This window comes from Hyla sarda, chromosome 1 (assembly GCF_029499605.1).
Source record: "Hyla sarda isolate aHylSar1 chromosome 1, aHylSar1.hap1, whole genome shotgun sequence".
Taxonomy (NCBI): Eukaryota; Metazoa; Chordata; class Amphibia; order Anura; family Hylidae; genus Hyla; species Hyla sarda.
Window position 1 is genome coordinate 316,924,434 of NC_079189.1, and position 26,014 is coordinate 316,950,447.

Here is a 26,014-nt window from a genome sequence, read left to right on the forward strand (position 1 = left end):
TGCAATCATTGGTCACTGCATGGTTTTGTAGCTTTGTCTACTAGTGGCAGAACCTGGCCTAAGACACTATTATGGACTTCTGGAAATGTATGGAAAGTTTAAACAATAATAACAGAAGTGAGACTGGGATCATATGCAGTATTTTGGTCAATAAGTCTTGCTAAAACCAGAAGTGGGTACAAAACAAGACACTTTGGAAATCTTTCCATATGTTTTTTGGCTGGTTGCACTCTTGGTGTGATGCTATGTGTGAATCCATCCTAACTGTTTTGGCAACAGCATCTCAATGGAGGTTTCCATTTAGCAACTGAAGCTTTTTTGTTTTATACATATGTAAGTAATAACAGCGGACATATGGCAGATTTGGTGGCTATGTAGTCATTGTTCTTGAAAAGTGCTACTTATCAGCCAATAGGAACTTACACCTATGTTTCCCAAACAAATGTGAGCTCAGGGTTATTCACCATGACACTAATCATATGGTACAACAGTGATTCTTCACCAGTGGCTGGATGCAGATACTATCGCACATGAATGACATCTAGGATACTGATGTTTTGGCACCAGGATTAGAACCATGTGACAGGGTGGCATATATCACCATATCTTGTCTTTTCAGTCAGCAGGTATTTGGCACCACAGCTGAACTTCACACCAGTAAAATTGCATTGCTCTTGGCGTTTTCACACTGAGGCTTTTGTCTTGGTTCATTTCTACGTAACTTTTTATCCATTGTTACTTTCATAGACTTTTTTCTCTATACCTAATGTGTCTCAGCTGAGGCCCGGGGAAAATTACAGATCACAATTGTTACCTATTTATTTACCAGTTGTAGGTTAATAAGGATATTTAAAAGTTGACAAAGTTGATGTTACAGCTCCACAAGGTTTAGATTCCAGCTTATTGGATGCAGGGTCCCTATTCTGCATATAGTCTTTCACAGCTCATTAAAAAGCAATTAAGAATAAACTGTGCTAATGTGAGGTCTCCAGCCGGAGAATGGGAATGACTTGTATGGACTGGAATGTATAGTATGCAGCATATACACCAGCAGCCATTAAAACCATAAGCCTAATATTGTACAGGCTCCCCTCTTGCTTCCAGAGCAGCTCCGAACCATCAAGGCACAACCTCTTTAAGGGGTATTCCAGGAAAACTTTTTATTTTATATGAACTGGCTCCAGAAACTTAAACAGATTTGTAAATTACTCTATAAAAAAAAATCTTAATTCTTCCAGTAGTTATCAGCTGCTGAAATTAAGCTGATCTTTTCTTTCTGACAACAGTGCTCTCTGCTGACACCTCTTCTTGTTTTAGGAACTGTCCGAAGCATTAGAGGTTTGCTATGGGGATTTGCTCCTACTCTGGACAGTTCCTGAGACAAGCAGAGATATCAGCAGAGAGCACTGTTGTCAGACAGAAAAGAACAACTCAATTTAAGCAGCTGATAACTACTAGAAGGATTAAGATTTTTTAATAGAAGTAATTTACAAATCTGTTTAACTTTCTGGAGCCAGTTGATATATAAATATATATATATATATATATATATATATATATATATATATATATATATAGGAACCGTTGGTAGAAGCAGCACACCTTTTCAATCAAATGCAAGTGGCGGGTGCCCGTGGAAGGTAACCTGGTCCCAGTCGCAGACCACGTATAGATATTCAAGACAAAAAGATTCCAACAGCACTCCAGGTATCAAATTAAATGCAGTGTTTATTGACCCATGGTCAGCAGTGAATGCAACGTTTCAACGGCCTCATGCCGTCTTTCTCAAGCATAAAATATATAAACTTCATATATATATATATATATATATATATATATATATATATGAAGTTTTTTCCTGGAATACCCCTTTAAGGCTGTCCTGTCATATTACTGGCTGGGTGCACACCATGTTTAGGCTGCACAACACCACTATACATAAGGTTACTGGCAAAAAGGTATGTCAACAGATACTGCGGTGCACCCATGCCAAGCACGCTGATTGTAATGGACTAAACATAGTCCATTGATAACTAGGTCTGATTCAATTCCCAAACATAAACGTTTTTTTGTACCTATCCTTTGATATATACTAACCACAGTATAATGGGAACACCCACAAAACCTCCCTTTTTGGACTTGCACTAAATTAATCATCCAGCCATCACTATTTGACCCTAGGTTATCAGTATCTGAGGAAAGGGTTTTAGGAGTAATTATTTCAGAAGACTTAAAGGTAGGCAGACAATGTAATAGAGCAGCAGGAAACGCTAGCAGAATGCTTGGATGTATAGGGAGAGGTATAAGCAGTAGAAAGAGAGAAGTGCTCATGCCGCTGTACAGAACACTAGTGAGACCTCACTTGGAGTATTGTGAGCAGTACTGGAGGCCGTATCTCCAGAAGGATATAGATATTCTAGAGAGAGTTCAGAGAAGAGCTACTAAACTAGTACATGGATTGCAGGATAAAACTTACCAGGAAAGGTTAAAGGACCTTAACATGTATAGCTTGGAAGAAAGAGACAGAGGGGATATGATAGAGACTTTTAAATACATAAAGGGAATCAACACGGTAAAGGAGGAGAGCATATTTAAAGAAGAAAAACTACCACAAGAGGACATAGTTTTAAATTAAAGGGGAAAGGTTTCTGCAGTAATATCAGGAAGTATTACTTTACTGAGAGAGTAGTGGATGCATGGAATAGCCTCCCTGGAGAAGTGGTCGCTGCAAATACAGTGAAGGAGTTTAAACAAGCATGGGATAAGCATAAGGCTATCCTCCATATAAGATAGGGCCAGGGACTATTGATAGGATTCAGATTATTGGGCAGACTAGATGGGCCAAATGGTTCTATGCCGACGCATTCTATGTTTCTATGTTATTCCCCTTTAGTTATATGGTTAGGCTGACTGGCCTAGGGTACATGATATAATTATACTGGGGGAGATTTATCAAACCCTGTCCAGAGGAAAAGTTGCTGAGTTGCCCATAGCAACCAATCAGATCGCATCTTTCCTTTTTTTTAAAAAAAAGGCCTCTGAAAAATGAAAGAAGAGATCTAATTGGTTGCTATGGGCAACTTAGCAACTTTCCTCTGGACGGGTTTTCATAAATCTGCCTCATAGAGCATAATAAATGTTTAATGAGCATAATCTACAAATGCTTGTCATCTCTCCACATACCACATAGATACTTACAGTAATAAAGATGTCCACCTATAACCTGGTAAATGGTAATATATTTGAGCTATAAACAGAGTTTGGTAATAATGGTTAGTTTGCTTACAGAGATGTATTGTTAAAGTCTAAAATGTTTTTACTTGCCAATCTCAACTCAGCAGGGGTGATGGCCCCACAATCTATATAGATTAACATATAATGACAGTATCCAAGTGTTTGTGTACACACATTCCCGGCCATATTGTGACTGTTAGTGTGCCCTTACATGTAGGACTAGTATTCGTGGTCGTGATAATTGCATCAGGATCTGGACTTTCTGCTTTAAAGAGTGTCCAGGTACAGTCCTCAGTCCAGTTACTGTTGAAATGCAAACACTAGTTGCGGCCATTAGCGCAGCATATAAGAAGGCTTATATCAGTCCATATAGTGATATGGTCTGGAATAAGCCATTTGGTGTTGAGTACTGTTACTTATACTGTACTAATAATTACTAACATTCACATTGCACTTCTTACATACAGTTGCCATATCATTTTTTTCTTTCCCTAAACAGGAAACAAAAAAACTGACACCACTGTATGTGCAATGTTTGAGAAACCGTGTACAGTTTTTATAACAACATGAAAGATCCCAAAACTGGACAGTCCCGTGCCCAAAACCATAGTAGACCACAGTTCTGCACACGGAAAAAATACGTACAAGAACAAAACCATACAGAACTGGATACCGTATATACTCGAGTATAAGCCGTGTTTTTCAGCACTATTTTTTGGTGCTGAAAACGCCCCCCTCGGCTGTGAACTCTCCGCCTGTCAATCCCTTCATCAGTGGTCTTCAACCTGCGGACCTCCAGATGTTGCAAAACTACAACTCCCAGCATGCCCGGACAGCCATCGGCTGTCTGGGCAAGCTGGGTGTTGTAATTTTGAAACCTCTGGAGGTTCGGAAGGTTGAAGACCACTGCGGCCTTTGTCATCATCCAGCCCCCCCCCCGGTGCTTCGGCCCTGGCCCCACAGTAGTGACGTTGCCTTGATGCACAGGGACATTCATGCGCAATGTCCTTGTGCGTCGTCGTCAAGGCAATGTCACTAGTCCGGGCCCAAAGCGCAGAGAAGAGCCCTCCCCCCCCCCCCCCCCCGGTGAAAATGGACAGCCCACAACGACTAACCATCCCCACTGGACGGTCCCTGCAGCATAGATGGCCCGGACCAGCTCACCCTAACTTCCCGCCGAGGGGAGGTGAGTACAAAACAAAAGGGGGGGGGGGGGGCTGGATGATGACGAAGGCCGCAGTGGTCTTCAACCTGCGGACCTCCAGATGTTGCAAAACTACAACACCCAGCATGGCCGAACAGCCGATGGGCATGTCCGGGCATGCTGGGAGTTGTAGTTTTTCAGCATCTGGAGGTCCGCAGGTTGAAGACCACTGATGAAGGGATTGACAGGCGGTGATGATGAAGGTGGGGGATGATGACGAGGGTCTGGATGATGACGGGGGTCTGGATGATTACATGGGGGATGATGTATTTCCCACCCTAGGCTTATAGTCGAGTCAATAACTTTCCCTGGGTTTTTGGGGTAAAATTAGGGGCCTCGGCGTATATTCGGGTTGGCTTATACTCGAGTATATACGGTACATCTAGTTGGGTAGAGTTTTAAATAGAATGTCAATGAATATATTTTTTTATACAGATGCTTACAGTTTTCACATTAAAAACCGTTTATGGCAACCGTATGTAAAGAACGTAATGTGAATGCACCCTAACTAATGTTTTCTCCTGCAATGAATTGTTCAGTATAATACTTTACTGACCAAATAAAGTAAAATGCTCAACTTTCGGCAAATGATAGTAGAACCAGTGACACCTACAGGCCATAACAAAGTAAACATTTGTTGCATTTCAGTTAATATTTCTTTCATAAATCTAAAGTGCCTGTATATTACAAAAGAAACAGAAATACCATATGTGCAGCCTGTTGGCAAGGAGCTGTCTGGTATCTTATACAATGAAATAATAGCTTTTCCTCCTGTCTAGCAGACTGCTTAGTAAGGACTGTAACCACAGTTATCACGGGTCATGGTTACTGGTGGATTACAATTCACTACGGCAGTTCTGGAAATAGATGCTAGAAAGGAGTTCATATAAGCAGCTGACTCTAGCTGTTATATAGTAAGGTGGTCACATTCCTTTCTTTAGCCAGGGCCCCCTGCCGTTTACGTCTGCCCATTATATACTGTACATTATAGTGTTATTATTGGCCGCTATAATCTTACATTGATTAAATATATAATCCTTCTTAGTCTATATGAAATTTTTGTGGATTCCTGGTAAATATTTACTGGGGGGAAAAAGGGAAAAGAAAAATGGCAAACTTTGATATTAGATAATAATGCTATTTTCTTTTGTTAATGGCTTAGTAATTTGTGACAAGGCTGAGCTTGGGTAGGGCTTGGAGTATAGAACTGTATGAAATTCCCTTAGGATATAAAGGGAAATTGACTGATGATCTTTTTTTCTCAGTATTCCCAGAGGTATAGTGACATCTGGCCATTGGCTTATGTGTGCCTCATGCCAGCTCTCAGTAAATGACCCTGGCTTGACCATATGCTTGTAAAAGAAAAGGAGCCGGAGTGGGTGCTGGCTGCTGCCGGATAAATGTGGATATGGCCTGCAAAAGTGTACAATAAAGCGAGTCCTAGTATCAAAAGTGCATGGGGCTTTCTGATCGTGTTTGCTGCCCTATTGCTTCCAGATATTTGTTGTTATGTCACTTGTGCATCAGTTTATATTATAGTATAAATGCTAGGGGATAAAAAACTGCTGGCAAAGTTCCCTGGATGTATATGCTGTAATGTCACAGCCAGCATTTCTATGGTGCCTTAACTCTGCAGCATCATAATCTTTACAATCCTGACCATGTTTACCATTAGGGATTTGTAGCATGACATGACTTATTAATCCAAAAAAAATATACACAGATAAGTAAATTAGGAATTATATCAGTAGCCGACGTTTGGTAATTATGTCTCATTTTACTTTCAGATATATCGTCATTTTTCTGTGTTGCACCTAATTGGGACAAATATTCCTTCTTAAGGATAGAACAGGCAAAATGACTAAATGATAGTTGGTCGTCAGTGTGTGAGAAAGTAATTTCTGACTTATTGAGGCACAGCCTGTTGCCAGTTTTGGGAATCAGAATAGTCAGCATGCCATATCACATACCCCCCTGTAGTGGCCACTTTATAAAAAAAAATATTATTATGGCCAAATCCACTGCAATGCAAATTCACTGTCATGGGATTCTACTTAAAAATAGTTTGTTGTTGTGAAATACAATAGTTTGTTGTTCTGAAATGCAAACAATCAGTACAGGGATCTACTTTTAGCTCCATTTTTAAGCTACATCCATTAAGATTTCTGTTTGATGTAAATAGCATGCCCCAGACTGCCTTCCCCCATAGCCTATGAAGCTGTGTCTCTCCATAAAGCAATTAGCAGACACCAGATATTCTGTATGCAAACAGCACAATCCAAGGATCACTCATCACTCAAACAATGTGTCAGCTGAACCCATTTTCTATTCTTGGAAGAGGGAATATTCATCCGTAACTAAACAAAGCCTGCCCGATACAACAAGACAGTAGACAGCAAGGAGATATAAATTAAACATTGAATGCTAAAGGCTCTGATTTGCAATATTTAATAACATACCAAGGTATAAGGCACACTTATGTGAACATGGAGGACAAAATTCAGTGCTAGAGTTACTGTGTAATCATTAGTAGAAAAAATAAACAGTAGCATTGGCCATTGAAACCAGTAATACTCTAAATGTGATTTAAGTTTAAAGGGGTACTTTTTTTTAAAAAATCAATTGGTGCCAGAAAGTTAAACAGATTTGTAAATGACTTCTATGAAAAATGTTTTACCCTTCCAATACTTTTTAGCAGCTGTATGCTACAGAAGAAATTCTTTGCTTTTTAATTTCTTTTTTATCTTGTCCACAGTTCTCTCTGCTGTCACCTCTTTCCGTGTCAGGAACTGTCCAGAGCAGCATAGGTTTGCTATGGGGATTTTCTCCTGCTCTTGACAGTTCCTGATACGGGCATCAGGTGTCAGCAGAGAGCACTGTGGAAAAGACAAAAAAGATATTCAAAAAGAAAGGAATTTCCTTTGTAGCATACAGCTGATAAAAAGTACTGGAAGGATAAAGATTTTTTTAATAGAAGTAATTTACAAATCTGTAACTTTCTGGCACCAGTTGATTTAAAAAGTGAAGTGAAAGTGAAACTAAAGCATGCCGGCAGGCACAGCGTCGGCAGCTCAGGACGGGTAGGGGACACCAGGGGAAGGGGGGACACTGGGGTCTCCTAGCAGAGCAGTGTGTGTGTCCCCCTGCTCAAGATTTTTCTGTGCGAAACGCTGCCATCAGCTAGTCAGATTTGACTAGCTGAAAGGAGCGATCGCTGTGAGGGGGGGGGGGGGGGACGAAACCCCCCCTAAGTCCAGAGGCAAGATGGCCAGCTATCAGTGATAGCCACCATCTTATCGGGCGCAGCAGGATGCAGCGAGTAGAAACCAATATCTGCATGATGTACATGTACGTCATAGGTCAAGAAAACCTTCCCGGTCATGACGTCGGGAAGGGGTTAAGTGAATTTTTCACCTTTCTGCACCGCATCGATTTTAGGTACATCATTCTGTGCTGATTAGTTTTGTATAGTTTCAAGCAGTCTTAGCTCATTTTTACTGATACAAAAGCACCAAATTCCCTACATAGACAGAGTTAAATGATGACATTTTAGCTGCCTTCAGTCACCACAAGGGGGAGCTTACTACATTGTTTGATTTTGTGAATTAACTGTATGCAGTGACCTAGCAGACAGAATGTTACAAGTAACTATATGCAGGGGGTTTTGGCGCTCTATAGCACAAAAACTGAGTAACAAGGATAGCTCTAAAAAAACAAATTCCACCCCCAAATATATGCATAAGAGTTCATATACTTCCTAGTCATTATAGGAAGATAAACAGTGCCCTACTCTGACCACACTTGAAGTACCCCATGGCATTCTGACATTTGACCTGTATCTAATTTGGTCCTTATGTGTGTAATCATAGTGGACAGTTACTCTGATCCCTCGAAAGTAGAAGCATCGGTTGCAAAAAAGAAAAAAAATATCAGATCTGTATATTATTAGATTATGTATGTTATAACTATTTCGTTTTGGGACTAGCATCAAAACAGACTTAAAAATGTAAATCTTGGGAGGTTCAAAGTTGTTTCTTAGTATGACAGCAGACGAAACAAAAACAAACTCTTGTGAAGTGACTTCTAATACCGCTCTCATATGGTAGGTCATATGTTGCTGCCTGGGGACAGCCAAGGCATGTGAAGAATTTACCAGCATCCTGCCCTAAGATTGTTTGTTTAACACCCGTCAATTCAAAACCATTGGAATTAGAGACATTTTTTTAATTTAAATGTGCATTGTGAGTTGAACAGTTGAACAGTATTAGCACCATAGCTTTATGGTTTTGAGATGCAATTTCTGTAAACTTCCTGTAACTAATGATTCATTTTGTGTCTCTAACTTAGTGAATCTTATTTTGGGCCCTGAATAATATAAAATGATATCTTTATTATTAATAAAATGACTGAAATATTTAGGGGAATGCGTGTCTACACAAAGGATGAATAGAAATGAAGCTCCATGAACCATTTACCCAGCTAGAAGTTGAATGTAGGCCAAGAACTTGGTTGCAGCCATGATTATGTAATGGGGCATAGGTAATCTTGTCATAATTAGTTTTAAGGCTTGTTAGTATCAATTTCAATGGTATAATGCAATGAGGTCCTGGGAATAGGTACAGCAAAGACATGTCCTGGAGATGTTAGTGAGAAGATGTTATAAGGGAGAATATGAGATGTAATTCATTGACTGAGCAAAGAGCAGAGTACATTAAAGATAGCATAAATTAAAGATGTATGATATTGCTGTGAGCTTTGTAGACTAGTAATAGAGGCAACCATGCAACCAGGCATTATCATAACAACGTTATATATACGGCTGCTGCATTCATGATAGATGGAAGCTTAGACAGTTTGTCTTAGTGGTAAATTATTTATTTCATGACAACCATTAACATAACAATGCCTATTTTAGATAATTTTCCCTATCTCTTACATATCTTTTTTCTTATACTTTTAGAGACCACAGATCCCAGAGGATGAAATTAAGCTGAAGAAGGATAAAGATCAAAACAGTGCCAATTTTTCCAATCCTATAGATATTATCCTAACCAACAGTGAGGCTATGGAGGTAGAGGTCCATTCTGCAGACCCTAAAGGAGTTGTGTTAGTTACTCCAGATGCAGTAGACAATCAAAACGTACTACTCTCTACATCAACAAACCAGAATGGACTTAAGGACAGACATGAATCATTTGACAGTGATGTTGCAAAAGAGATAAGGTATCTAGATGAAGTCCTGGAAGCGAACTGTTGTGATGGTACAACAGATAACCCTTTTAATGGATCTCTTTCCCCTGCTGAATCCGCAGCCTTTCCTACTACTATAATTGTTGATGGCTCAGGTCCTTATGTCAGTGTTACAAATGATGGTCCCACTCCTGAAATGGATATAATAACAGTGGACCGTAAGCCCCTGCCAGTTGTAGAATTAAGTGGATATACAGAGAGTATGGAACCAATTAAAATCAATGGTTATTCTAAAGAGGAATTGAAAAATGATCACCCTGATGTACTTACATACCCAGCAAGCCCAGATTCTTCAAACAGTTCACGAAGGTCATCTAAGGATGGCGATAATCTACCAAAGGTTATTAAAAAGGAAGCAAAGTTTGAGCTTCGAGCATTCCATGAGGAAAAAAAGCCATCCAAATTATTTGAAGATCTGAATGAGAAGGAACATTTCAGGGTTAAGAAAGTGAGGCCCTCAGAAGAAGTCATAGAACTAGAAAAGGAAAGACTTGAACTGATCAAAAGTCAAGCTGTGAAAAAGAACCCCAGCATTGCAACCAAGTGGTGGAACCCACCGCAAGAAAAAACTATAGAAGAACAGCTAGATTCTGAGAATCTGGAATCACATCTGAGATATAAAGAGAGAAAACAAAAACAGCAGCCAGGAACATCTGCACCAACTTTTAAAAGTAATCCTCCAACATTTGTACCTACAGAGGCAATTTCTATAAATAAGGAAGACATTGTTACTGAGCAAATAGACTTTTCAGCTGCACGGAAACAGTTTTTGAGTATGGAAAACACAAACCAGACAAATATCAAAGGACCACCAAAGAGAACAGTTGCAACCAATCTGTTTTCAGTAAAGCCATTCTATAAAGTTAACCAAACCAGTAGACCTCAATCATCTGTCATAGTGAGTAGTCCATCAAGTGCAGGTGTTGAAATGGTCAGACCCCATGACATTTCACTGGTGAATGTTGAAAAGGACTGCACTTCTGAGGAGCAGTCATCAGCAGAGCAGTCTAGGAAAATATCAGCAGAAGACCCTGACTTCGAAAGTGCCACCGCAACATTTACAGTAGGGAAAGATGATGACATCGATATTTCAGACCACTTTGTAAAATCAGTGACTGTGTCTTCTCTACCAGAGGAGCTGGACTCAGGTTTAGATGACCTGTCTGTTAAATCTCAGGACACTACAGTCATGGAAACACTTTCAAATGATTTTAGTATGGACAATATCAGTGACAGCGGAGCATCAAATGAAACGATTAATACCCTACATGACTATTCACTGGGAGAATTTTCACAACCCCAAACACCCCTTAAGGACACTCCTTCTGAGTACTCAGTGGAGGGGGTCTCCAAATCATTTAGTGATCAAGGTTTTTATTCTCCATCCTCCATGCTGAATGACTCTGTTCTTTCAGAAGATCAGTTAGAATACCAAGCTGGTATATTTGTACATAATGTAATTCAGCAAGCTCTTGCTGAAAAAGCTGGATTGGCAAACTATGGAAACCAAGAACATTTAACAGAGAAGACTGAAGAAACCAAAGAGAAGCCGGAAGAACAAAAAGTGATAGTAAGTGATACGACAAGACCACTAAGCTCAGAGAGAAAGGATGACACTTTCTTTGAGCCACCTCAGGTTTCCTCACCAGTGCAAGAGACCAGAGGAGTTACAGTGACACCAAAGATTCCAGAGCAACCTGAAACCTGTCAAGCTAAAACTCTTGCACCTTTATCTATTCCATCTGTATTGGATGAAGATCCTATCGAAGAAAATAAGCATGAAAGTTACTTCAGCAAGTACTCCCAAGCTGCTGAACTACGAAGCACTGCTTCCATCTTGGCAACACAAGAATCTGAGATAACTGTTGGACCTTTTAAACTGAGATCGAAGAAACAGAGAACACTATCAATGATAGAAGAGGAGATAAGAGCTGCAGAAGAAAGGGAACAGGAACTAAAAAAACAGAGACAGAGGCAAAGCTTACAAGGTCCACCAAGTCCGTCAAGCAGAAGTGTTCCTGTAGCATCAACAAGAACGGCATTCTATAAAACAGCACCAGGTAAACATACATGAACATTCTGTCAAAATCTTTACTTTAAAATATTAGTAATTTCAAACCCACTAAGATTTAAACTTAATGGGGGCATTTATCAAAACCTGTGGATAGGAAAAGTTGACCAGTTGCCCATAGCAGCCAATCAGAGTGATTCTTTTACTTTTCTTTAAAAATGAAAGAAGGGATCTGATTGGTTGCTATGAGCAACTGGTCAACTTTTCCTCTGCACAGGTTTTGATAAATCTCCCCAAATGGTGTAGTACCTTTGTAGAGATGCAGTATACAGGTACTTTTTCTATCAAGGCATGCAATTGGATTGTGTGGAATATGCAATGTTCTAGGTAGAATGGGACATACTAGAGAAACTGATCTATAGAAAAGGTTCCTACTCCGTGTTATGTCATAGTACAGAGGTCCCCAAACTTTAACATATTGTGAGCCTCCCTTATTGATGGTCAAGAGCCACATGGGACTTGAAAATGTAAGAAAGATTTATTAAATATAGGCAAAATAGAAAACTGAATTGCAAAAATTTGCAATTTTTTTCGGCTGTGATCTCTCCAATCACAGACTGGCTGGAGCGTATATTGTTATTGTTGTATTGTAGACAATGGTTCTGATTTACTATTGTAAACCCGACCTGTTTTTCTGGTTGTGCTCCAGAATTTGCGACATTATATTTAAAAACCCGACCTATTTTCTATTTTAGCACAGGGGGGAGCAGAGTTTCGAATTTATAGGGGAGGAGCACTTTTTTAATCCATACAGGGGACACAATATCCAATCAAATAAGAGGGGCACAAAGTATCTAATCCATACGGGAGGGAGGGGGGCAGTTTCATACTGTACCCCCCTCATTATGCCCCGCTCCCATTACATGAAGCTTCATACCCTATGGGTTGCTATAAGCATCCAGGACCCTTGGCTAAAAGAAAAACTACCATAATAGGACATAGTTTTAAACTAGAGGGGCAAAGATTTAAAAGTAACATGAGGAAGTATTACTTTGCTGAGAGAGTAGTGGATGCATGGAATAGCCTTAAATACAGTGAAGGAGTTTAAGCATGAATGGGATAAGCATAAGGCTATCCTTCATATAAGATAGGGATAGGCATAAGGCTATCCTTTATTAGATAGGGCCAGGCAGTGGACTATAAATAGTATCCAGAATATTGGGCAAACTAGATGAGCCAAATGGTTCTTATCTGCCGACACATTCTATGTTTATGTTTCTCTGTTTCTAATGCTGGGCATCACCAATCAGCATTCAAAGGATAGGGGATAAGACGTTAGATTGCGGGGGTCCTGCTGATGCGGAACCCTGCAATCCTGGACCTGGCAGTGGCGGCCATCTGGATCACAGAAGCTTGCCCCCTCTATTCATGTCTATGGGAGGGGGCATGGCATCTGGCACCGCCAGTCATCAAGCACGGAGCGGAGTTCGCTCCATGCACCGGATGACAGGGGATATCCTTTGGATAGGGGATAAGATGTTTGCAGAAGAGTACCCCTTTAACCCTTTAAACACTGCGATCAAAGTTATTGACAGTGTCTAGAATGGGGAAAATTGTGGGGTCGCGATCAGCTGAGAGAACATCAGGAGGGTCCCTACCAGCCACTTTGCTGTTAAATTGGAGCTCCAATGCTCCCGTCAGCCATGGCAGCCTGGAGCAATAGAGTGCTGATAACACTGATCAATGGTATGCTGTGACACAGCATTGTTCAGTGTATGCAATCTGTAAATGTGCTTGTCTCCTATAGGGACTAACAAATAGTGTACAAAATGCAAAACCAAAAAAAATAAATTTATGAATCACCCACCTTTTTCCATTAAAAAAAAAAAAATAGAATTATGTCAAAAAAATACATATGTGGTATCATTGTGTGCATAAATGTCCGAACTATAAAAATATAACATTAATTAACCCCTTAAGGGCCGGAGTTTTTTCCGTTTTTGCATTTTCGTTTTTTGCTCCTTGCCTTTAAAAAATCATAACTCTTTCAATTTTGCACCTAAAAATCCATATGATTGCTTATTTTTTGCGCCACCAATTCTACTTTGCAATGACGTCAGTCATTTTGCCCAAAAATCTACGGTGAAACGGAAAAAATAATCATTGTGCGACAAAATTGAAAAAAAAAACGCTGTTTTGTAACTTTTGGGGGCTTCCGTTTCTACGTAGTAAATTTTTCGGTAAAAATGACCCCTTATCTTTATTCTGTAGGTCCATACGATTAAAATGGACTTATTGATCGCTTTTTATTCATTTTTAAATGATATATAAAGTGACCAAAAATGCACTATTTTGAACTTTGGAATTTTTTGCGCTCACGCCATTGACCGAGCGGTTTAATTAATGATATATTTTTATAATTCGGACATTTCCGCACGCAGTGATACCATATATGTTTATTTTTATTTACACTGTGTTTTTTTTTATGGGAAAAGGGGGGTGATTCAAACTTTTAATAGGGGAGGAGTTAAATGATCTTTATTCCCTTTTTTTCACTTTTTTTTTGCAGTGTTATAGCTCCCATAGGGACCTATAACACTGCACACACTGATCTTCATCATTGATCACTGGTTTCTCATAGGAAACCAGTGATCGACGATTCTGCCGCATGACTGCTCATGCCTGGATCTCAGGCACTGAGAAGTCATTCGGCGATCGGACAGCGAGGAGGCAGGTAGGGGCCATCCCGCTGTCCTGTAAGCTGTTCAGGATGCCGCGGCTATCCCGAACAGCCCACTGAGTTAACCGGCAACTTTCGCTTTCACTTTTAGCCGCGCGGCTCAGCTCTGAGCGCGCGGCTAAAGGGTTAATAGTGCGCGGCACCGCGATCGGTTAGAGGCGGGTTCCGGCTTCACTATGACGCCGGGCCCGCTGTGATATGACGCGGGGTTACCGTGTAACCCCGCGTTATATCAGGAGAGCAGGACCAAGGACGTACCGGTACGTCCTTGGTCCTTAAGGGGTTAAACCACATGGTCAATGACATTTATGTTAAAAAATTATCCAGAAATAGCGTATTTTGGTCACTTTATATACCAGAATTTTTTTTTATAAAAAACAATCAAAAAAGTCTCATCAAAACAAAAATTGGTACCAATAAGAACTACAGGTCACAGCGCAAAAAATGAGCCCCCCCCCCCCCCCCCCCATGCTGGCAGCTTGCTTTATAATACACACTAATCTAAATGTGATGATCCTTCTTACACACTCGCATATGCTCTTCTGCTTCTTGCATGAAAATCTCCAGGTCCGGCCCATGCTCAGCAGCAGTGTGTGCGGGTCTCTCCTCTCCTCCTCAGGACGTAGGGAGGAAGAAGTCACAACAGCTGATGCCACACGTCAGTGCGGCTCCCCTCCTAATAGGGACTGAGACTAGGCAAGTAGATTAACCCCATACTCGCCGCCCCCAATCACTCAGCCGAGGCTGAAACCCCAACCCTGCCACCTTATATTGCCGACTGCCACTGCAGCAGCAGGTGTATGTCTTTTTTTACCTAGCGGTGGGGTGGCTAGATCTGTTTTGTGGCCTGCGCCCCCACCGGCTCTGCACCCCCGGTGAGGGCCGGGTTCGCCAAACGGTAGGTACGCCACTGGCCATAGCAACCAATCACAGCTCAGCTTTCACTTTACCAGTCAGACGCGATAGAGTCAGATGATTAATCGGTGCCCATACACTATAATGTATATATAGGGAAACTGAAGATTTACTCTATATACATATATATATATATATATATATATATATATATATACTTTCTGATGTTTACCATGAAAAGGGTGCGTTTCATGCCATCCTTGCCCATGCCATGTGTTAGAAATTACAAACCAATTAGCTCAGTGGGGAAAAAAGCACAAAACAAATGCATGTTATGTATATAAGTATTGTCAGCGAAATCTCCTCTCAATAGAGGCTTTTCTACAAAGCTCCAGTGGATAAACCCACATTGAATTACTATGAAGGGGGAAAAGCAGCCATCAACAAAATGTGAAGCCAGTCTTCTAGTGCCAAGCATGTCCTCTATGAGTGTTGTTAATCTGGGATTATTGTTAATTAATACTGGCAGCTTTACAGTGGCAAGGAATACCTTGGCCGCAGTAAACAATAACAGACATTACAATGAATGAATAATCACTTTACCAACAGCATTCAGAAAGCCTTGCTATTTATGGGGGGGGGACCCCATATCCCAAAGGATGTGTAGTTAATGTGTGAATCCAGCATACACTTTACACAGAATACCTTGTGCCTTGCTGTGCTCCTGTTCTGCATAACTATGTCACCTTCATTTCCATTGTCCTTTCAGTTTTTCAGTACAAACACAATAATGGTATTGGATAGTATTCATTTCATCTTTCCTGTACTTTCTATAAAGCATCATCATCTACTGTATCCACTGATCCATAGATGTCCATCTGATGTTATCATGTTCAAAGCGTATAAAAATGTTATTTGAATAAGTTGAATATCTAAGAAGCAAATCTTTAACCGTAAGACACTGTTCACATTAGTGCCATGCCACAGCTCTGACAGAGCTGTTGTGAAACAGATTCTTGCACTGTCAGTGTCTCAGCTACTGACCACAGTAGGCTTCCATACAATTGACCTCAATATGGACTGTAGGCTGGGGCTGCTACAGAAATGCCTCTTTGAAAAGATCACCCAAAATTGCATTTAAAATAAATCTGCTATGGTGCTGGTCTTCAAAGAAAAAGGCAGTATGGTGGACTGAAAATCTGGTGGATGAAATCTGGTCTAAATAAAGATAGTACTATGGAGGTTTGTGATCAGCCTCAGTAGAGTCTTTAATATTTGTATCTCTTCTTCACCATTGAAGCAGACTAAGAGTGGGTTCACACTACGTTTGTAGTGTACCAGTGCCAGGTCCGGTTGGGTGGAGCGAAAATCGTCCGCTCCCATATCCCAGACGGATCCAACCCGAATCCCATTCATTTCAATGAGCCAACTGGAGTCAAACGCTGACTCCGGTAGGCTCATTTTTGCCCCGTATCCAGTTTTACCACTGGACCTAAAACCGTGGTATACCACTGTTTTGGATCCGGTTAGAGAACCGTTTATGGGGCAAAAATGAGCCTACCAGGCTCAGGGTTTGACTCCGGTCGGTTCATTGAAATGAATGGGGTTCGGGCCTGATCCGGCTAGGATACGGGAGCGGACGTTTTTTGCTCCCCCCAACTGGATCCGGTACCCGTACACTACAAACGTAGTGTGAACCCACCCTGACCCTGGGGAAACACATTATACAAATACAACTTCTTATATTGTTCTTATTGACATTTAAGGGGGTACTCCGGTGGAAAAGATTTTTTTTTAATCAACTGGTGCCAGAAAGTTAAACAGATTTGTAAATGACTTCTATATAAAAATCTTCCTTTGGAGCATACAGCAGCTGATAAGTACTGGAAGGATTAAGATTTTGAAATAGAAGTAATTTACAAATCTGTTTAACCTTCTTGCACCAGTTGATTAAAAACATTTTTTTTCCACTGGAGTACCTCTTTAACCCCTTAAAAACCACGGACGTATATTTACGTCCTGTGGCTGCTCTCGATCTGGGAAGCACGCTCAGAAGTTGAGCGTGCTTCATATCTGCGAGGTCCTGGTTGCTATCAGCAACCAGGACTCGCGGCTAATACCGGACATCGCCAATTGGGCGATCAAAGTTGATTGCGGCGTCTTAAACGGGAGAATACACTGCCAGTTAGCTCAGTGGAGCTGTTCGGGATCACCGCGGTGAAATCGGGGCATCCAGAACAGCTGACAGGACAGCGAGAGGTGTCTTACTTTGCTCCCGGCTGTCCGATCGGCATTTGATTGCGCCAAGCCTGAAATCCAGGCTTGAGCAATCAAGCGCAGATAACACTGATCAATGCATTCCTATGGCAATGCATTGAACATTGTAAGAGATCAGCGCATGCAGTTTTATAGCCACTAGAGGGGGCTATAACACTGCATAAAAAAGTAAAAAAATTAAAAGTTAATAAATGGGATTTAACCCCTTCCCTAATAAAAATCAGAATCACCCCCCTTATCCCATAAAAAAAAGTGTAAATAAAAATAAAAACAAACATATGTGGTATCGCCGCGTGCGTAAATGTCCAAACCATAAAAATATATTGTTAATTAAACCACACAGTCAATGGCGTGCGTGCAAAAAAATTCCAAAGTCCAAAATAGCGGAAGCGATTTTTGGTCACTTTTTATACCATAAAAAAATTTATAAAGAGCGATCAAAAAGTCCAGTCAAAACAAAAATGTACCGATAAAAACTTCAGATCATGGCGCAAAAAATTTGCCCTCATACCGCCCAGTCCGTGGAAAAATTAAAAAGTTATAAGGGTCAGAATATGACAATTTTATATAAAGTATAAATTTTCGTGCATATAGTTATGATTTTTTTCCAGAAGTACGAGAAAATCAAACCCATATAAGTAGGATATCATTTTAATCGTATGGACCTACAGAACAAAGATAATGTGTCATTTTTACCGAAAAATGCACTGCGTAGAAATAAAGCCCCCAAAAGTTAGAAAATTTAGTTTTTTCTTAAATTTTGTCGTACAACAAGTTTTTTTCCGTTTCGCCGTAAAGTCGTGGGTAACATGTCTGATGTCATTACAAAGTAGAATTGGTGGTGCAAAAAAAAAAAGCCATCATATGGATTTTTAGGTGCCAAATTGAAAGGGTTATCATTTTTAAAATGTAAGGAGGAAAAAACAAAAGTGCAAAAACTGAAAAACGCTTGGTCCTTAAAGGAGTAGTCCAGTGGTGATTCAGTGGGGAGCAACTTATCCCCTATCCTAAGGATAGGGGATAAGTTGCAGATCGCGGGGGGTCCGACCGCTGGGGCCCCCTGCGATCTCCTGTACGGAGCCCCGACAGCCTGCGGGAAGGGGGCGTGTCGACCTCCGCACGAGGCGGCGGCCGACACGCCCCCTCAATACAACTCTATGGCAGAGCCGAAGCGCTGCCTTCGGCAATCTCCGGCTCTGCTATAGAGATGTATTGAGGGGGCGTGTCGGCCGCCGCCTCGTGCGGGGGTCGACACCCGCTATCTCGGCGGAGAGCCGGGGCCCCGTACAGAGAGATCGCAGGGGGCCCCAGCGGTCGGACCCCCCGCGATCTCAAACTTATCCCCTATCCTTAGGATAGGGGATAAGTTTTTCACCACTGGACTACCCCTTTAAGTTGTTAAGGGGTGAGGCATGCCTTTCTGTGTCATTGATGCAGAGTACTTGAAGGGGTACTCCAGTGGAAAACAATTTTTCAAATCAACTGGTGCCAGAAAGTTAAACAGATTTGTAAATGACTTCTATTTAAAAATCTTAATCCTTCCAGGTACTTATCAGCTATTGTATACTCCACAGGAAGTTGTTTTTCTTTCTGAAGTTACCACAGTGCTCTCTGCTGACACCTCTGTTTGTATCAGGAACTGTCCAGAACAGGAGAGGTTTGCTATGGGGATTTTCCTGTACTCTGGACAGTTCCTGACATGTACAGATGTGTCAGAGGTGAGAGCACTGTGGTCAGACAGTGAAAGAAATACAACTTCCTGTGGAGCATACAGCAGCTGATAAGTACTGGAAGGATTAAGATTTTTATATAGAAGTCATTTACAAATCTGTTTAACTTTCTTACACCAGTTGATTTAAAAAAATATATTGTTTTCCACTGGAGCACCCCTTTATGGTTTTTAAGGGACAGCAGTGCTAGCCAACAGTCCATATTGAGGCATAAAGTTGGCAGGTATCCATTTCTGTTCCGTAAAGAAGCTAAACCTTTCCATACTGAAAGCATCCCAAATTTCAGCTGCATCCAGCAATATATTCCCAGCTTTAGAATCTTCTGCTTCAAAACCCCTTAAAGTTTAATGGCAGCACTTGGGAGTTGCACAGTCTGCTAGTATGGTCTTAGGACCAGAAAAGGTTGTGAAGCCCTGTTTAGAGGGCCTAAGCGATGTCAGAGATACTATATACCTGCTGTTTACAGAAAACTCCTAACATTGAATACTATAGTGAGTGGTTTCTATGTTAGAAGGGTGACACCTAGTGGTTATTGAACAGATGAAAACAGGACTCTTAACCAGGCACTGAATATCAGGGGTGTGGAAATTTAATAAAAAACTACTTGTCCACAGGACTAGAACGGAGAAAAATCTACTTGTCCCTCATGACGATCCACTTGTCCCGGCCAATTTTTGCTTTTACACTCTAGTATTTTCCTCCTCACCCTATAATAGCCATAATTACCTACTATAATGATACCTTTTAATTTTTCAATAACATATTCTCTGAAACAAAAACAAAAAATAATATATATATATATATATATATATATATATATATATATATATATATATAATCGTGAAGTGAAATTAAAATAGTAAAGGATAATTTAGCAAATTTGGTGGTTTTTCTTTTCTACGCCATTTACCTTGGGGTTGAGCTAACATGTTATTTTGATACTTTAGGCAGCCTGATTACAGCAATACAAGATATGTATAGTTTGCGTCATGTTTTACAAATTTTTTTAAAATTATGAACTTTTTCAAATTTTTTTTAATTGCCATTTTTTACCCCTGTAGCTTAAAAAAAAAAAAAACATTCTTCGCATACCAGGGTGTATGAGGGCAAATTTTTTAGCGCCATAATCAGTTTTTTGTATCTGTACCATTTTGGTATTGATTTGACTTTTTAATCGCTTTTTTTTTCAGGGATTTTATAAAAATTGTAATTCTGTGGTCTGGTATATTTTTTTCACATTTACATAATTTACCGTATGGGATACATAATGTTATATTTTAATAGTTCGTACAATTATGCATGCAGCGATACTAAATATGTTTATTTTCATTATGTTTACATGTTTTTATATAGGAAAAGGGGGTGATTTGAACTTTTAACATGGAAGGGGTTAATGTGCATCTTTTAAACGTTTATTAAAACTTTTTTTTTTTACACTTTATTAGACTTTTAGGAGGAATCATTAGAATCCTCATATAGATCAATAAAGTTCTATTGAACTCCATTGATCTGTGTGCTCTGCGCTCCATTGATAGAGCCTAGTCCAGCCAGGCTCTATCAATGGCAGAGTCACAGGAAAGCAGGGAACAGAGGTAAGCCCTACGGCTATCTCTATAGTGGTTCGCCCCCTCGTATTCGCGCTGCGGGGCGATCCACCCCACTAGCCCACCAGGGAGCATTCACATGGCCCTTTGGACGCCGCTGTCAGCTTTGACAGCGGCGATCTAAAGGGTTAATAGCCAGCGTGCTGGCTATTAGCGGCGGCCCTCCGCTACTGAAATCAGCCGGGGGCTGCAGAGTAAGGGGCGGGCAGAGGTTGACATTTTCTACATTAAAAAAATCATGTATTATTTCCATTGTAGTGTTAGCACTCCAAACGCAGGACACTATATTTTATAAACATTGGTAGAAAATGCGTCTGCTATTCATGACCTATGTAAATGGACACCACTGTGTGCATATTACATTGCAAGATGGCTCTGCATTGGCTTACAGGTTTTTCACTTTCTTGTCTTGAATTAAACATTTATTTAGTTAAACTGCCCTTTAACCCTTTAAGGACGCAGGTCGTAAATGTACGCCCTGGTGCGGTGTTACTTAACGCACCAGGACGTACATTTACGTCCTGTGCATAACCGCGGGCATCGGAGCGATGCCGGTGTCATGCGCGGCTGATCCCGGCTGCTGATCGCAGCCAGGGACCCGCTGGCAATGGCCGACGCCCGCGATCTCGCGGGCGTCCGCCATTAACCCCTCAGGTGCCGGGATCAATACAGATCCCGGCATCTTCGGCAGTGCGCGATTTGAATGAATGATCGGATCGCCCGCAGCGCTGCTGCGGGGATCCGATCATTCAGAACGCCGCACGGAGGTCCCCTCACCTTCCTCTGTACGGCTCCCGGCGTCTCCTGCTCTGGTCTGAGATCGAGCAGACCAGAGCAGAAGATCGCCGATAACACTGATCTGTTCTATGTCCTATACATAGAACAGATCAGTATTAGCAATCATGGTATTGCTATGAATAGTCCCCTATGGAGATGTAAAAAAAATTTAAAAGTAAAAGTAAAAAAAAAATGAAAAATCCCCTCCCCCAATAAAAAAGTAAAATGTCAGTTTTTTCCTATTTTACCCCCAAAAAGCGTAAAAAATAAATTTTATAGACATATTTGGTATCGCCGCGTGCGTAAATGTCCGAACTATTAAAATAAAATGTTAATGATCCCGTACGGTGAACGGCGTGAACGGGAAAAAAAAAGTCCAAAATTGCTACTTTTTTAATACATTTTATTTTTAAAAAATTATAAAAAATTTATTAAAAGTTTTTTATATGCAAATGTGGTATAAAAAAAAAGTACAGATCATAGCGCAAAAAATGAGCCCTCATACCGCCGCTTATACGGAAAAATAAAAAAGTTAGAGGTCATCAAAATAAAGGGATTATAAACGTACTAATTTGGTTAAAAAGTTTGTAATTTTTTTTAAGCACAACAATAATATAAAAGTATGTAATAATGGTATCATTTTAATCGTATTGACCCTCAGAATAAAGAACACATGTCATTTTTACCGTAAATTGTACGGCGTGAAAACGAAACCTTCCAAAATTAGCAAAATTCTTTTTAATTTCCCCACAAAAATAGTGTTTTTTGGTTGCGCCATACATTTTATGATATAATGAGTTATGTCAAAGGACAACTGGTCGCGCAAAAAACAAGCGCTCATACTAGTCTGTGGATGAAAATATAAAAGAGTTATGATTTTTAGAAGGCGAGGAGGAAAAAATGAAAACGTAAAAATTAAATTGTCTGAGTCCTTAAGGCCAAAATGGGCTGAGTCCTTAAGGGGTTAAAATGAATCTCACTGTGCTGGAAAAGTTTTTTTGGAAAATACATTTTTTATATGCTGGATTGGAGATCTACAATCTTACACACCCAGAGGCAGACAAGTGGATAGGTGGATATAACACATTTTAAGGCTATATTCACTCACAGTATTTTGGTCCATTTTTGAGTCCTTCCTAGCTCCATATGCTATTGTTTTAATATTTAGTTCCTTTGGACCATAATTTTACAGCCATAAAATGAAGTTAGCGTGCATTCCCACGACGATTGTGCAATACCGCTGCCAAATCAAGGCAATGAAATGTAAAACTGTCCACCGCCATATCCCCGCCAGATGCGCACCACATCCCAATTATTTGAATGAGCCGAACAGAGTCAGATAGTGACTATGGTGAGCTCATTTTTCAACCGTATCAAGGCAGGACAAAGGCTAAACACTTATTCATTCTTTTTTTTGCATGGAAATACTGTGTGTGCACATAGCTTAAAGTGTACCTGTCAGCATGACAACCGGGGTATAAATAAGCACATGGCTAGATTTTTATTTATTTTTTAAAGCTCCATAGCCTTTTACAGTGCCAAAATATAAGCCATTTTGTTACAATGCAAATGAGGTTTATTACCACCATGTTTTCATAATCTTGGACAACCCCTTTAAATTGTGTAGATAACTGAACAGAGACCCTTTAATATCAGATTACATTGAACACTTCTATTAATTTTTTTGTCTACTTTTATCTTTCAAGGTAAAATAGAGAAAGTAAAATCTCCATCTTCACCAAAAGCTGAAAGTTTCCCTGAACAAAGTGATTTCCAATTAGAAGATCCCACTGGATCCCAACGCCCTAAAAATCTCATGCAAACACTTATGGAAGATTATGAGAGCCATAAAAGTAAGAGACGTGATCGAATGGATGATTCTAGTGTAAGTTTTTCTATCTTTTATGCTTTTGTGTATCTTTTCTGCATATCTCCATAACACATGCTTACAAGTACTAAGTGCTGCTCAAATTATTAACCTGGATCAAGTGTGTAATGTGGCTGGTTAGTGGTTAGTAAAAGCCCCATGATTTAAATGCAGTGGGCTCACATCACCCTCAGCCCACCCTCTCATTATCAATGTTTCTGTTGTTATACACTATGGGGGAGATTTATCAAAACCTGTCCAGAGGAAAAGTTGCTGAGTTGTCCATAGCAACCAATCAGATCGCTTCTTTCATTTTTAACAAGGCCTCTGCAAAATGAAAGAAGTGATCTGATTGGTTTCTATGGGCAACTAAGCAACATTTCCTTTGCACAGGTTTTGATAAATCTCCTCCCTATATGGATAATAGTATTTGGATAACTACACATTACATCTACAGAAGCTTTTAGGACATCCCATCCTGAATCCATAGGCATTAATATGGAATTGCTCCCCCCTTTCTTGCAGTTATAACACTTCTCCACTCTGCAAGATTTTGGATGTGTCTATATGAATATTGTCCCATTCAGAGGGTCTGACTCACAATCTCCATTCAAGTTGAATGAAATTACCCCACCCATGCCTTTATAGACAAAATTGGGCATATGCAGTTTTCCAAAATGTTTTGGGATGCTGAAGGATTAAGATTAAGCTTTACTGCGGCTATAGGGTCCTAGGCCAACATCTGAAAAACAACCCCAGAACATTATCCTCCTCCACCACACTTTACAGCTGGTAGAATGCAGTCAGGAATTTAATATTCTCCTGGCATTACCCAAACCCAGACTTGTCCTTTACACTGCCAGATAGTGAAGAGTGATACATTACTCCACAGAACACGTTTCCACTGATCGAGAGTCCAGTGGCAGTGTTCTTTACACTACTCCATCCAATCCTAGTTATTATGTTTGGTGATGTAAGGCTTGTATAGATCTGCTCGGCTGTGGAAAACCAGTTTTTGTGCTGATTGTAGTGACCACCTTCGCATGGTCTCTACTTGGCGGCTGAGTTACTGTGATTCCTATAGGCTTTCACTTTACAATAATACCACTCATGGTTCTTTGTGGAAGATCTAGGAGGGAAGACATTTTACAAAGTGACTTGTTGCAGCAGTAGCATTATATTACAGTACCATGTAGCAATTCAACAAGCTCTTTAGAATGACCCATTATTACCCAATTGTTTGTAAGGGCAGACTAAATAGGCAGGTGCTGGGTTTTAAACACCTGTGAAAAGGAGATTGAATGAAACTCTTGAATCCCATGATTAAAGGGTTATACGATAAAGATAAATAGGTCTAAACTATTGCATTATGTAAAATAAAACATATTTACAAATACATGAATTATCAGAAATCAATAGTTTCGGATCAATATAGGCTGGATGATCGCTTGTTACCATGGGATACTTCCTGTAGGAAGTTTTCTCTTCTGGTCAGACATGTTCAGTTCTCCTCACACACAGTGAATATACAGCTAAATAGACTGCAGCATAAACAGCTGATATATTGGCCATTAAGAACCTTCTAGAAATGCATTGTTCTATAGTACGATGGAGAGGGAGGAATATTCACGGGCCAGGATGAGGTAAATATTCCTCATATAATATTATGTACCTACTATAGCTTCTATATCACAGTCTGTAACACTAAATTCACTTGGCAGGGAAATGATATTATTTCCTATAATTACACTGTATCCTGTGTGAGGAGAGAAAAGATAACTTTATGAAATTAGATCATTATGAAAATAAGATTCTTGATTCAGTACAGGAATGAGCATCTAGTGACTGCTGGGAAATGAAGTTCAAAGCAAATCATGTGACAATCAGAAGCTTCTCCCACCACACATATTTTCATATGAAAAGGGGAGAGCATAAAAAAAAGGCAAACAAGGTCACGTCTGCATTATTTTTCTTAGGAAGCCATCTATTTTTATTCAAACTAACAAAATATTAAGTTTACTCTGTAAAATGTCTCCTTTAAGAAGTTAGCCCTATACTACTGTATATAGTCTAAATGGGATTTTTCAGTGCACATTTGCAGACTTTATTCTGCATAGATTCCCAGAGCTTTTGGTTTGTTGGCTCACGTTTCGTTGACATGATGCCTAAGTATTGTCCATGCTAACATTCAGGCAGATCTATTTTAACACCTTTTGCTTATTTATTTTGAACGTATTTATTTTTGTAGATTTTTCTCATACTGTGAGCTATGGTTAAAATTCTAGAGGTGGTTTTATGTTTTTAGGAAACGTTTGAGAATGAAGTTCTTTAATATTAGACAGTGTTGCTTTAAAAGGTGGGTCAGGTTTATGCTCTTGGAATAGAACAGTAATGGAGAGGGATACTGGTATACTACTACTTTCTATACTAACCAATTGTCTTACATCTGAAATACAATCCATGTG

The 26,014-nt window shown here is 40.1% G+C and overlaps 1 protein-coding gene across 4 annotated transcripts in view; it reads left to right on the top strand.

Moving 5' to 3' along the window:
* LOC130272514 (A-kinase anchor protein 2-like) overlaps window positions 1–26,014 on the top strand; it is a 150,582-nt gene that overhangs the window by 117,522 nt on the left and 7,046 nt on the right. For 2 of the 4 annotated variants that reach the window (XM_056518377.1, XM_056518373.1), the window contains exons 2-3: window positions 9,399–11,748; window positions 23,389–23,567. In XM_056518377.1, coding sequence (XP_056374352.1) covers window positions 9,504–11,748; window positions 23,389–23,567 — 2,424 coding nt within the window. In that variant the 5' untranslated portion in view covers window positions 9,399–9,503. Of the gene's footprint in view, window positions 1–3,103; window positions 3,227–3,438; window positions 3,517–9,398; window positions 11,749–23,388; window positions 23,568–26,014 lie in introns of those variants that run through there. The other 2 variants (XM_056518371.1, XM_056518383.1) reach the window with 2 other exon arrangements.